Source organism: Egretta garzetta, unplaced genomic scaffold (assembly GCF_000687185.1).
Source record: "Egretta garzetta isolate BGI_Z169 unplaced genomic scaffold, ASM68718v1 scaffold397, whole genome shotgun sequence".
Lineage (NCBI taxonomy): Eukaryota > Metazoa > Chordata > Aves > Pelecaniformes > Ardeidae > Egretta > Egretta garzetta.
In genome coordinates, this window is record NW_009260493.1 from 10319174 (window position 1) to 10333317 (window position 14144).

Here is a 14144-nt window from a genome sequence, read left to right on the forward strand (position 1 = left end):
TAATTCAGAAATCGCTGTAATCAACATCCAAGTAGAACTACTTTTCTGTGTGTTCTACTTTTCCTTTAATTGCTACAGAAATTCATCAGTTATTTTACTACCCATCCATTGACTATCTTGAGATCTTTCTGAACATTTTGCAGTTCTTTCATTTTTCTATGCTGAAAGATTTTGTACTTGCTAACTTTGTCACCTTCCTACTCATCCCTTTTCCAGGTTAAATATGAATATTTTTAACAGTTCATATTGATCGTCACTGTGAAAATGGTCCATTTATTCTTTTAACCAAGTACTAATCCATGAAAGAACCTTTCTTCCTTCTTCTATTACACTTCCTTTCATGGTCTTTGGTGAAGGATCCTGTCAAAACTTTTTGAAAATCAAAATACAATATTAATCAAATGAGCCTTTGTTCACATGTTCATTGAATCCTTCAAACAGATTTATAAGGTACAAAGTCCTCTGCAAAAAAACTGATCTTGAGTTTTGCCCATTTTTGCCAAAGTTCAGAAATCGTATAAAACATTTATTGTAGTTCTACTGATTTGCTTGGTACAGAAACCAGGCCTTCTGATTCAGCTTCCTGGAACCCTCTGCCTTTCTTTTACAAATTGGGTAAACAGTTTCTATTTATGTAATATTAATGTCAGTTTTTAAAATTATTATAAACTGTATTTAATGCTTCAAGCAACTCCATTTTCAGCTGCATCCAGAAGCCATGGATAAATGCAATATATGCCTGATGAATTTTTATTCTTCATTTATCAGCTTGCTCTAAACCTGATGCTTCTGTTTGAGACAGTTCTTCTGGCTTGTCCCCATGAACAAAGACTCCCAAGCGGGAAATTCCCTGAGCTCTTCTATTCACTGATACAAAGAATTAATCTAGCTTTTCTGCTGTGTCCTTTTCTTTCTTGAGATCTCTGGTTATAACTTGATTACAACTTAATCATATTTAACTCCTACTGAATTTGAATCTCTAGCAGTCTTTCAGACTCTGATTTATCTGACGAAGTACTTCTTAGCAACATATATGCATTTAGCAAATTATTCTTTAAAATATGTGTATGTGGCATTAAGAGTATGACTTTCCAGAATCTGTCACAATTTATGTCCTTTTCTATTATCCTCAATTGGATACAATTTTTGCTTTTTCAGGGAGCTTCTTTTTTATTGTTTAAATAGATTTTTTTTCCTAGCTTAATTGCATTGCTTGAATCATTTTGAACTACAGGAATGCATCTTCTCTGAATGTTTAATATGCAGTCTATAAACCCTAGGCTTGCCATTAGCAATCTTGCATTGTTCATTTTGATTTTCTTTTTAAAGGTTTCTTTGTTTTGATTAAGTTGTTTTTTAGGGAGGCCTTCTCATTCCTACGAGAATGTTGAATGTGACTGCCCTTCAAGAGGAGAGTTTTAAATAAGTTCCTCATGCATAAATCCAGATGTGCTTCTCTTTTTATGGTTTCTCCAACAAGCTGTTTGAAGAAGCAGTCACCTACAGGAGTTTCAAATGATATTATCTGTTAATCTATACAGAGATGAAATTCAATCTCTCTTCTCTTACCTTGCAGCCTCTTTGATCTCCTGTAGCACATCATATCAACTGTCACCTTCTTGATCTGTCCTAATTATATACAGAATTTCAGTGCATGAAATCTATGTGTTACTAGCACAAAACCATGAGCCCCATGGGTTTTGGTGCCTGTGGCCCATCTGATTCTCAAATTTCTGAGTTACCCTCCTCTCAACTAGCCCCCAGCGAGGCCCCCACAGCACAGCAGGCCTCAGGCTCTCTTGTAGTCTGTGTCAATGCATCCTAGTTGGACAGTCTTATGACAGAAACTTCTCTTCTTTCCAGATTAAAATACCCTGCTGTACACCAGGGTCCATCAGTAAAAGACACAGGCAAGACTAACTCTACAGAAGTGTTATTTAGAAGTCTTATTTGCAAGTTTCAAGAACTCACTCTTTGGTCTCACGAGTTAAGTCTCAGCAAACTCAAAATCAGTTCAATGTCTCGGTATGGAACAACTCCCAGATACCAATTTAAATCTATAGTTTCTCCTCCACTGCCTAGTCCATCCATTTTTTTAGTTCCCCATCAAGAACCTTCCCATCTCCTGCTCTTTCCTTTCTCTATAGTTAAGGAAGACAGACCAGGATTGGAAACTCCACTGTCACCAGCCCAGCAATCCCCATTCTTATGCAGTATACACAGTAGTGGATAACCTTCAGCCTACCATCTATCAAGAGACCTCACACTCCACAACAGAGAGAGGAAGGCATAGAGATGACTAACTGTCATATATTCTTCCATCTCTTACACTTGTTGATACAGTTAGTCTGTGTATTTTATTTGGCTCGATGCCTTCATTTACAGCACTTGCAAGATCTAGGCTCTCATTGCATTACACGGTATGCAAGTTCCTGCCAGTGTCCCACTGCTTAACTTTGACCAGGCTTCTGTAGCACTTATGTAGCGCACATTATGTCAACAGCCTAATTACATTTTGATTTAGGGCAGATGTTTCAGGTCTGTCTTTTGTTCTTGTAATGAATTAACATTTCAGCAGAAGAGTATCTTCTTTTGCTTTTGGTCTATTACTTCATAGGCCTTGCTTTATTTGTTGAAGCTGTTATTCCCTGTTTTCTACCTTAATATTATGAGTTTCTGTCCTATCTTTGAGTGTATAGAGGCTTTGAAAGTTCATCCTAGAGGATGAGCCATCTTGAAATACGAGCTTTATCAGTCAGTTTTCTCCCAGCCTACCAGTCTTTCAAAATGACCCAAAAATAAATGTACACAAAAGTATGCACCAGACCCTTGAAAAAAACTGCAATCCCAGGACTGGCCTCTGCCATTTTCACTCCTGTCCTACAGTGTATAAATTCCAAAAATGATCTCATGGAAATCAGTGGGACTGCTTGCTGAGCAAAGTACTGTGAAGCCTGAGTAAAGATGGAGATGTCTGGACCTTATTTATCCTACAATGTCTGAGAAAGTTTTTCAGCAAAAATAAACATCTGTCATTGGGATTATATTGTACGTAAAGAGGCAATAGGGAAAAAACTTCACTGCATGATACAATGGCAGAGTTTTGTGACTCAGTCTTCACTGCATGGAATGACTGAGTCACAAAACTCTGCTGGTTTCCAAACCTCACAGCTCTTGCAGGTGCTTAAAAGCCAGGTAAAATGGCTATTTGTTAAATTCTAGCCACTCATGAACATACCACATAGTGTTGCTATGAAAGAATACTGAAAAAACATGCTTGAAGACTCAAACCCAAAAATATACTACACAAGCTACAATAATAATATTTCATTTCAGAATGCTGAGTGAAACATGTGAGGACAAAGTTATACTAGGCTGATCAAAACAGAAATTATAGATGCTGCTTATACAAAAATACTTCTTTTCCTCCTGAAACAATGCCTGGTTGATTATAAAGTGACTCCTTCATGGCCTTTTCTTATCTACTGAAACCTGATGATGACTACATGATGCAGTCATTTAAATCCTCTTGTTGCACTTCATCAATGTACCAGTTATTATGGTATTTGTTACAATTTTCCATTTTAATTGTTGCTTACCTACAGTATTCAAGCACATAGAGAATGTACAGCCTCCAGCTGTATTTTTCTTGAGAACTGTTCACAGTGACTTTATATCCCCTGTGATTTTCCTAATTACCATATTCCCATTTTAGTTTAATGTTTTTAATCTTCCTGACTCATTTGCTTACCACACATTTAAGAAGCATATTCCCATCTTACACCAAGCAAACAATTTATCCTTAAATAACCAGCCAGCAAGCTCTGAGATGTATTTCAACCTACCCAGTGTGTATTCATTCTGGTTCACAGGTGAATAGATAGATTCCTTCAGACAGATCATGCTTTCCAGCCTTTCCTTTACGAAGGCTCCCCAGTGCTTCAAACCCAACTGCTGCCCAGGGTGAGCAGTGTACAGTAAAAAGAATTTTATCAGGGTATTGAATATAAATTTGAGAAAAAAAAAAAGGTAAAAAGTAATCTGCTTTCAGGATGGTTTTATGCTAAAAATTATATCCAGACCTGCTCTTGATTCTAACACAACATCTTCCATTACCACAAAAATCTTTCCTTAGAAAGAATATTTAAAAGGCTTTTTCTTTCAACTGGCATTATTGCGTCCTTTCTGCTGAATAAGACGTTACAGTCACAAATCTGGTCCGCTGGTCCAAACACTATAAGCAAACATAATGTGCAAGAAGTAAACAGTTTTCCTAATGTGTTGGAACCTTATTTAGTACAACAAGAAGTAAAGAAAAGCAAATAAACAGAAAGATCAAGGAGCAAAGAACAGGACCACTTTAGGCCAAATGGCTACAAAGTCCAGTTACATGTAGAGCTGGCTTATTTTTGTTATTGTGGTCTTAAAACAGGTAAACAAAATGAGAGAAATATCAAACAGTCCTCTGGCCACTGGCTAGACAGTGCAAACTGTCCACTTCTCACTGGACTCCCAGGACTGGGCAGGACACAGACAACTGGTTTCAGGAGTACATGCGTGGGTTACTTGGGGAGGGAGTTCCATATATGATGGCTGTTACCTAAATCACAATTGTTGCGCTTGTCATATATGAGAAGTAGTTTGAACACACAGAATAACCTCTACAGTGAATAAGCTGTAAAGAGGAGACATCAATGGGTTTAAAAAGCAATTAAGGAAAAAAAAACTTCCTGTGTTACAAACAGCAAATTTGACAGAGATTAAGAATATTCTGATGTGCTCAAAAGCAACAGGCCTCTAACCAATTGCAGCCAAATGAATTACGTTTCAGGAAGATCAGGAGAAGATGGTTTCAGTCACGACAAAAAACGATAAACAATTAATTTTATGAAGACAGCAAAAGAACTCTCTGGTTCTTGGGACTGGCAGAACTGCTGAGATACTAAACTTGTTTGAATGCTTGGGGCTAGGTGAGCAGGACTGGCTGCTTGCCAATAAAAGTAAAAGGAGGCAAAACAGAGAGATAATCCAATTTTGGATATGCTATCTTCAAGATGGTGGCATGACACATTTCTTGGTCTATTAGAAAGACACAGTTAGCAATCTTTAGGTTAGATGGATGGAGACAACGGAGAAAAAGTAAGAAAGGAAAGGAGGGAGCTTTATTCTCTTCCTAAAGAGTTCCAGAAAAGGGGCAAAAGAAAAATTTACCAGAAAGATCAGAGGATTAAAAAGAAGGAGATAGAGAAAGCAAGGTGTCAAAGCACAGTACCACCCAGTCAGATTCAGAAAGTGCAAGCAGATTTAGAAAGCATCTATGAGATGGTTTAGATCCATTGAATGCTCAGAGGCAAGAATAAGACATTATGAGAGCTCCTAATGACACTATTACTGACAACCAAACAAGATGGAAAAATGTCTTCATCTTTTTGCCTCTCTCTTCCCATGAGAGAATAGCTGACAGCCTATTAACTGCCTTCCAGCTGCCAGGCCTCTGGAGAATGACCCGCACCGGTGGCCAGCATGGAGGGTGTGAAAAAGAAAGACTGCAGCAGTAACAGACAGGAACCAAGAGGCCAGGCAGCTGCTTAACACACACATGGAACTTTGCATTTCTTTGAATTAATCATTCTTCCATCTCAAAAACATAGTCTCAGTATTTTACAAAGGCACTGAGTGTCAGTAGTGGCAAATGTCTGAATAGAAGTTGTCCTGTTTAACAGTATTCTTTGTTGTATTAAGTCTGTCATCTGTACACTCTCACCACAGGTTTGGTACAGGCATCGCACAGTCTTGCTGTGTTTTTTCCAGCTTTGGCATTCATCCCCTCTTCTGCTTCTGCTGTCTCTCCTACCCATCTCTGTGAGATGTTCTGCAGGGTGTCCATGCATCCCTGTGAGATACTGTGCAGGGTATCCATGCCCAGGCACTGGAGTGCGGGGCTGCAGGGCGGTCTCTGTGAGGAGAGGCCGGGGCTGCCAGGTGCTGGATCCAGCTGGCTCCAGTGGACCCAGTGCAGGGCACAGCTGGGCCCCGCAGCCAGGTGGGTCAGAGAAGGCCAGAGAAGGAGGGCGAGGAGGTGCTCCAGGCACCAGAGCAGCAATTCCCTTGCAGCCCCTGGAGGAGAGCACGGTGGAGTAGATACCCACCCTGCACACCATGGAGGACCCCCATGAAGGAACAGGTAGATATTTCCTGAAAGAACACGCATGGTGGAGCAGATTTTTTCCTAAAGGACAGCAGCCTATGGGAATGACCCACACTGGAGCCAGGGAAAAGTGTGAGGAGAAAGGAGTGCCAGAGAGCAACCGTTATGACCACAGCCCCCATTCCCCATCCCCCTGCACCGCTTGTGGTACCGGGGGAGGAGGTAGAGCAGCTGGGAATGAAGGAGTGAGCTTGAGCCTGAAAAAAGAAAAAGAGGGTGGGGGCTGGGGGGGGTGGGGTGTGGTTTTTTACATTTTGTCTTTGTTTATCACCATCTGAATCTATTTAAATTGGCAATAAGTTAAATTAATTTTCCCCAAGTCAAGTCTGGTTTGCCAATGACAGTAATTGGTAAGCAATCTCCTGGTCTTTACCTCAACCCCTGAGCTGCTTCATCTTATCTTCTCCCCCTCTCCTGCTGACAAGGGCAGTGAGAGAGTGGCTGGGTGGGCAATTGTGGCTGGCCTAGGTCCACCCACCCACTGCAGCACTGTGACAGTAATCAGTACCATTTTATTGAACTGATGTAATCAGTAGATGGTTGTTACAGTAGATTTGACACCTCCAGGCCCTGTATTTGCATCTCTGCTATGCTGCTTTTATGTTCCATTGCTTTCTGTTTCAAAAAAGATCGCTACATCTCTTGTCAATAGATTGTAATTAGTCCAATTAAAACTTCTCTTAAGAACTGACCTTGAGTTTTGTTGTTACCTTCCTACAGTATTTTCAGAAGTTGGTCAACAAAAGAACCAGAAAAATATGGCAATCTATTGTTTCCAAAGCACAAGGAAGCAGTTTATTCTCTGAAGATAGCTTTTACAGGGCTATGGTAAAACAGCTTAAAATCCTACATTAGTAATATAGATGGCACATAAATATATACCTTTCAAATGGATTTTTTTTCTAGGTTTCAAACAGAAATATGCTTAGAGAGGAAAAGAGATTAAAACATTATGGTTGTACTAGTTTTAATCTCTGCTATAACAAAAGAAAGCTCTTTAAAGCCAAAATTCTCCAGTATATTTCATGGGGTATACTCTTCCGAAAGTACCCAAGTTTGCAAGTCATAAATCTGGAAGAAGCCTCAGCAAGTTTGTGAATACAAAATCTAAGTTTCCAAAGAAAAGTATCAAAAGAATTCAGGTGCATTATTGTTTGCATGAGTAGACTTTAAAAAAAAGTGATTTCAGCTGTTCTTTGACCATTGTTGAACTTAAGCTTTAACATCACTATCTTTTAGGGATCTTACCTCCTTCTGCGTGTTTCTCATCTTTGACACAGGTATCATGTAAAGACCCATTTGGATCACAGGAACACGGCAGGCATGGATCTGGGCTATCTGGCAATACCTATAAAAACAAAGAGATGACAAAACAAAATCTTAAGTTTAATAATTGGAAACTTTTATTTACTTCTTAAACAAAAAGTAGGAGAGAATGACATTTGCATAGGTAGCTTGTATTTTAACAAAAATAAGATGGTTGCCGAACTTAGCCCATGTGGTCTAGGCATTAAAGTTACATTTTGGATTTTTATTTAGAAACATGTGATTTAGATATGAGTAAGTTTTCAACTAAAAAAACAGGTGTAGAGATAATAACAGGGCTTTGTATAATTAAAATCAATAAATGTAAGAAGTAGATTTTAAGCATTCGTTACCTAAAGTAGTATTGACAAAGAGTTCAGTTGTTCTGGTCAAAATGATTCACAAAACTAACTAAAGTTAGTAACTGAACAAAAAGTGAAGAAAAGTAAACATTAGACAATGGAACAATTTCCTTTTGTTCTTGAAAAGGTTACCTCAACCAAACTTTAACCTTAGTCTAACATCACACTGGGAATATAAAGTAGAAGTTCACCACGAACTAAGTATATACACATATTATAGATACACTATACACACACACATACATAAAATCAGGTTGGATGATAACCTGATTCAGAGGAAAAAATTCAAGTGCCCTGCTGTTGAAGAGATCAGTACTCCTTTTCTCAAGCTCTAAGGCTAAAATCAGTATATCAAGGAGAATGTAATTATTGTTATTTGCTGATGTTTTCTGTGTTTGAGGATTGAAAACCAATCAGACAAAAGGCCATGATTCACCAAACTGAAACTATATAGACAAAACATTTAAGCACAGCACTAGCTCTCTAAAGCACAGGCACAGCCCATATTGGCAATACAACCTAATAAGAGATTCATTTTCTGACAGCTTCAACTTAGACGAAAATACAGCCTTATATGATGAAACATAAAAAACAATTTCTGCTGCACTGAAAATGAAAGGCATTCATGAGACACTATAGAATTTCAGTGGTTATTAATTCTACATTACATTTAAAAAATAAAAATTACACTCTCTCTTTCTCCAATATAAAATATAGCAATATTTCTTTGATCTTTGAAGACAAATCTTTACATTCATTACTGAGGCAAAAGTTCTGTTTACAGGACCACATCCTCCTTTAAATTAAATTGAAATACAAGCTGGAGGCCCTGACCTCAAGTGCATTCCTTCATATCAACACAATTCATTCATATTTCTGTGAGCGTTAACTTTACAGATTTCCACCTGTGAAAAGCAACTACTACACTGTCAGAATTAGAAGTTAGCCTTCATAAAATGGCAGTCCAAACAGTGTCATCTCTTTAATAACTTAACTCCCCATGCTGAAGTGATGGATTGAAAGCGGAGCTTTACAGTGAAGTGACAACAGAACAGGCGCTTACCCCTTTAGGTCTGAAGTAACCATCGACACAGGTCTCACAGTTTATGCCACCGGTGTGGCTGGTACAGTTGACACACACGCCGCCCCCAATGTATTCTCCATGGACATTCAAACTCTGATTTCTGTCTGCAACGTCCTGATCATAGTAACACTCCTCGGTCTTCCCATGACAGTTGCATGCTGAAAGAGAAGGAACTGTGTTAGCGAACGCTCTGGCTGGAGATGGCACGCTGTTAGTAAGGTATAAAAGAGTTGTTCAACATTTTATCATTGGTGCTGCGTATATTGCATCTGACAGCACAGCCAAGCATTAATTTACTATTTCAGCTGTGAAAAGTAAGTGGTCCCATCACAAACACACTGTGGAATTCTGTATATTGCATTTTTTTCTCGATGCTTTGTCAGGGGGAGTATGGAAGATGGAAGATAGAGCCTAATTAGGTTCTTCCTGGTTTGGGTTTGGTTTTTTTTTTTTTCTGTTTAAATCGATAGTCCAGAAACCTTTTGGTGGTTGCACACGCATGGATCATGAAGGAGGCAACTAATTGAAAATACGAGAGAAAGTACAAGGAAAGCAGCAGAATGGTATGTGTAAATTAAAATAATTTCCATGAAAGCTGAAAGACATCCTAAAAACACTTGATTTGCACATATGCATATAAGAACTGGGTCAGAACAAAGAGATCCCCAATCTTAAAACGTCTTTAGATGTTCAGATTTGAACTCTTAGGCTTCAGGTCCACATGCAGGAGAGCTAATTAATAATCTGTTGCTGTGAAAATGAGGTAGTTTGCTCTCTTTCTCCCTTCCCCTGTGGTATTAAAACATTCATTTCCACATAAAGAGAAATTCAAAGCTCATCAACATTGTAGGGAGTCATCCTCCTCGCATCTGAACCAGATCCCAGGGAACTGCTTCCACCATGGAGGTACAACAACTCACTGTGGGTTGAACAGGGCATAAGACGAGTCTTTTAAAAATTAAACACGAAAATAAATGTACCCTGATTTCATTCCAGAATGCATTCCCAGTACAGACATAGTCCCTACTGAAACAGAGACCTCCGTGACTAAAGTTTACAGGACACAAATAAGCAATTATTACTTTTAATATGGGGATATTTGTTTCTTTTTATTTATTTTTAACCACTCATGGTAAGACTATAGCTGCTACAATATAATAGCTACAACTGTAGCTATATGTAGCTACAATTGCATAAATACTTACATGTAATGGACCACTAGATTTTATTATGTTCAGAAATAAAAGTGGTATGTGACCTTTGGAAGTAAGATGTTAAAGTTCAATTATAACTATCCTTACTACAGTAAATCTAAAAATGAAATTCCCACCCTGTGGGAAGATGATATTTCAAGGTATGTTTTCATTCCATGCTGGAAAACTAGATACATTGTTTTTTCTATTAAAAAAAATCAGAAACTCAAATTGCATTTTGATCATGTAAAAATACTTTGTTTCAGCAAGGCTGAATATTATAATATATAAAAGTGGCATTTATAAAAAAAATTCATTATGTTAAAGTTTAATATAATGTAAAATCTGTAGAGAAGGTTTTTTTACTTATCAGAATACAGTCCTGTTATGTTATCAAAACAAACCCACCATAATTATAAAAACTAAAGAAGTCAAAACAAGTTTTTATGCAGTATTCCACCAATATCAGCACATTACAATAAAATATTCTGAGTTCAATAAAACCACAATTCTACATGTAATTTTTCTGTTAACTCTTTTGAGCCAGTCTAAGTAAGTGAGCAACAACTGATATATAAACAAATGTGATTAGAAATAAAATTAATTGAAAAATCATGTAGGACCCAATTTTGGTTTTCACCAGCAGTTGCAACAAACTTTCTTTTCTGTACAGCTTTCAACTTACGTTCACATTCATGCTTAACCAGGAAAGTGCCAGCATGCCAAGGCTTTTGATTGAAACCAGGACAACAGCGATCACATGTCTCTCCGCATGTGTTGTGCTCACACTGACAGACGGATTTCTAATTTAAAAGAAAAACAAATATTTATACAATGTGATGATTTGGAGAATCTGTCCATGTGCATAATTGCACTCCAGTTCAAATTATGAAAACATTAAGAATGACTACACTCTGTAATTTTTCTGATTATTCATTTTTATTCATTTATGTATCATGCATCCACCAAGTGAGTGATAAAAGAGTGTGTTTAACTTCTACAGCTCTGCTTTAAGAAAACAGCCATGATGCAAAGGAACACAGTTGGCCAGGGAATCTAAGGAGGATCTAAGGAGGTAGGAGAACCTAATTCCAACTGGCTGAAGAAAGAAAGATGGGAGAACGAAAGTTCCCTAATACAGCAAACAACCCAAAGTGCTGGTAGCCCTCAGATACAGCTTTACATTACAGGAAAACTGATCTGATAGCTAGCTTACACTAGGAGTGAGACTGTTCTCCATCCTTCCCTTAGATGCAGCAATCCTGCAGCTGCAGAGCACAATCAATTCTCTTGGCTGATCCTATAAAATTGGCTTTTCTTTTACCTTTAGCATTATTTGTTTTACTGGAGGGGTCAACTTACCATGTAACCTTCTAACTGCATAACTAATTCTATGTGAGGGATAGCAGGAGTTTTTAAACTACAAAGAGATGAGAGCAGGACCAGCCTTTCAGTCCCTTTTCGGTTCTTCTGCAGATCACCTTAGCCCCAGCTTAGTCCCAGCATGAAAATATTGCTGTAGGGAACACCCAAATTCTCTGAGCCACAGAAGCAGCTTAGAAGAGATAAAAGAAACTGTAGTTTGGAGAAATGAGGAGCAAAAAATTGCCTTCCCAATAGTTATTCAGTGGAGGGGATTCTCTGTGGTCCTTGTGCAGCCAGTCAAGGTCAAAGCAGCAAGTTAACCTGGAGAAATTCTACAGCTCACAGGACAAAGCACAGATCTCCCAAAACAAGGTTAAGTTAAGGAATGCTTCAGAAAAGCACGGCAGTAAATTCGAGCAAGTTTATTCTTCATAATGCTAGGGGAAAGATTCTTTGTGCTAACAACTACAGTCATGATGTTTATAAGCCAAAGACCATCTATTTTTGTATGGCTCGGTCTAAAGAGCATCCCTGGAGAGCTAAACCAAATACTCCAAATCTCTTATGGCTTGAGTTGTTTCACTTATGCTATTTTTCATACTGGTCAGGCAATAAATACATATTTGTCATCCTGCAAAACAAGACACCACACTTGTCAGAATGCCTTTATTTTATCTAATAGACAAACTATCTGAACTGAAGTATGCATTAATTGCAATAATAGCACTTATCTTCTGAGTGAGGCCCAACTCTAACAGATGGCACTGAGACAATGCTGCAGTTTGATAACTAAGGCCATCTGAAACAATAGTTCAACACATCACCACAGAAAAGGATTAGAAGGATTAAACCAAGGAGTTTGTAAGATATTTTCAAGGACCCATGGAAACTGCTTGGAACTCTAAATGCATTCTCTGTAAAATTTCTTCTAGTTTTTTTTGGTTTGTTTTTTTTTTTTTTTTATCAGTTCCTACATAATGGGCTTAATGTCATATACAAACAAGATTTTCTGTTAAATTCTACAAAGCTCCTACTTAAGTGAATAGTATATGAAGAGATCTCACATTGTGGCACATTAGCCATACTAGTAGATTGGAAATCCTGTATTAGCAATAAAGTTTGCATACATTTGGACCATCAGTAACAAATTCTGTTTTTCTGTTTCAATGATATTGGCTATGTGTTTATTAATGGTGTAAAAAGAAAGCTACAATTTGGAAGAAATTATAAACAGCTCATGATTTTCTAGACTAGCTTGACCAATCACTCATTAATATTTTCTGCATAGTAAACATGCCATTCTAGAGCCATCATCTGTTTCCAAGTATCGATTAAATACTTGACAGTCATTTAGGAAACACCTTGATTAATATCAACAAGGAAAAGAAAGACTGACTGTTAGTGCTCATCTCTACAGCTACATAACACAACCCAAACTTCTGTTGTTCTGAGGAAACTTTTAATATGGACTGAATTATTTGAAAACTATTCTTTCATTTCAGAGAAAGTCTCCACTGACATTGTATGAATGTTTATTATTCTGGTTGCCAGCACTATTTCATCCTGGCACTGCTTCTGCCTGTTCTAGGTGAAAGAGAGACATAAATTCACAGAACTCTGAGGAATATCAAGATTTTTTTCTCATGTTCCACCCTATGAATACGGCACATTAAAAAAAAAAAAAAAAGAAAAGAAGAAGAAAAAAAGAAAAATACATACGTTGGTTGCTGGATCCAGTGGACAAGCCTTCGCATGGCCTGAACATATACACATGCCTCCAACAGATATATCTTTTATAGAATAGTAATACTGTAAGACAAAACAGAAAGCGAATTGCTAAGTGGATTGTAAAGTGCAGGTGCCAAATTACAGAATTCATTTCTGGTGACAAAACTGTCAGGTCCTGTTTTATTTCTTTTTTGATCTATTACAAATATAGAAGACAGTGTAATCCAAGCTGCGTCTTGATCAACAGATTCAGGCTTAGTGAAAGAAAGGGTATAAATTGGTACAGTTCCATTTGTTTGAAGTCACAAGAGCCATGTCTATTTATACACAGGATGCACCAAACATGAGCATAAGAAGAGGCTATATGCACACTGGATAACAAAAAGTCAAATGCTATAGCATTTACTCTCTTCAGAAAACATGAAAAGGAAAAGCCATGATGATGGGGAGAAAGAGAAGCTTGAACAAAAACTAAGAAAGAAACACCTTTGTTCACCTTAGTTGGGTCTTACTTGGGCATTCACTGGGCTGTGGAAACAACTGGTTTTCACTATTGGTCCGCCAAGGGACTATGGAATAGTCTTCATTATTGAGATTTAAATAACTTTTGACCTGTTTCTCTGTCATTTGACCATTTCAGTTTTTCTCTTTGGTGGGGATTAATAGCCCTAACTAGAAAGAAGATGTCATGTATTATGACATCTGTGAAAAGTGAATCTCGCATGGCATCTCATCTATTTTCATCTGTTTTGGCAAGGGTCCTGTAACATCCTAACAATTGGCTAATCAAAACAAACATATGCTATTTGCAAATTTTGCCATTTCTGTGTTCAACCTCTTTTTCAGATCATTAATAAATATATCAAATAAAACGGGAACTCATATAATTCACCATTAAC

General features: G+C 37.7%; 1 protein-coding gene across 1 annotated transcript in view; it reads right to left on the reverse strand.

Annotated features, from left to right (window-relative positions):
• LAMA2 (laminin subunit alpha 2) overlaps window positions 1–14144 on the reverse strand; it is a 296182-nt gene that overhangs the window by 220543 nt on the left and 61495 nt on the right. Inside the window, exons 6-9 of the mRNA XM_035899887.1 lie at window positions 13237–13326; window positions 10838–10955; window positions 8939–9117; window positions 7457–7556 (exon numbers count right to left, since the gene is read on the reverse strand). Of these exons, the coding sequence (XP_035755780.1) occupies window positions 7457–7556; window positions 8939–9117; window positions 10838–10955; window positions 13237–13326 (487 nt within the window). The remainder of the gene's footprint in view (window positions 1–7456; window positions 7557–8938; window positions 9118–10837; window positions 10956–13236; window positions 13327–14144) is intronic.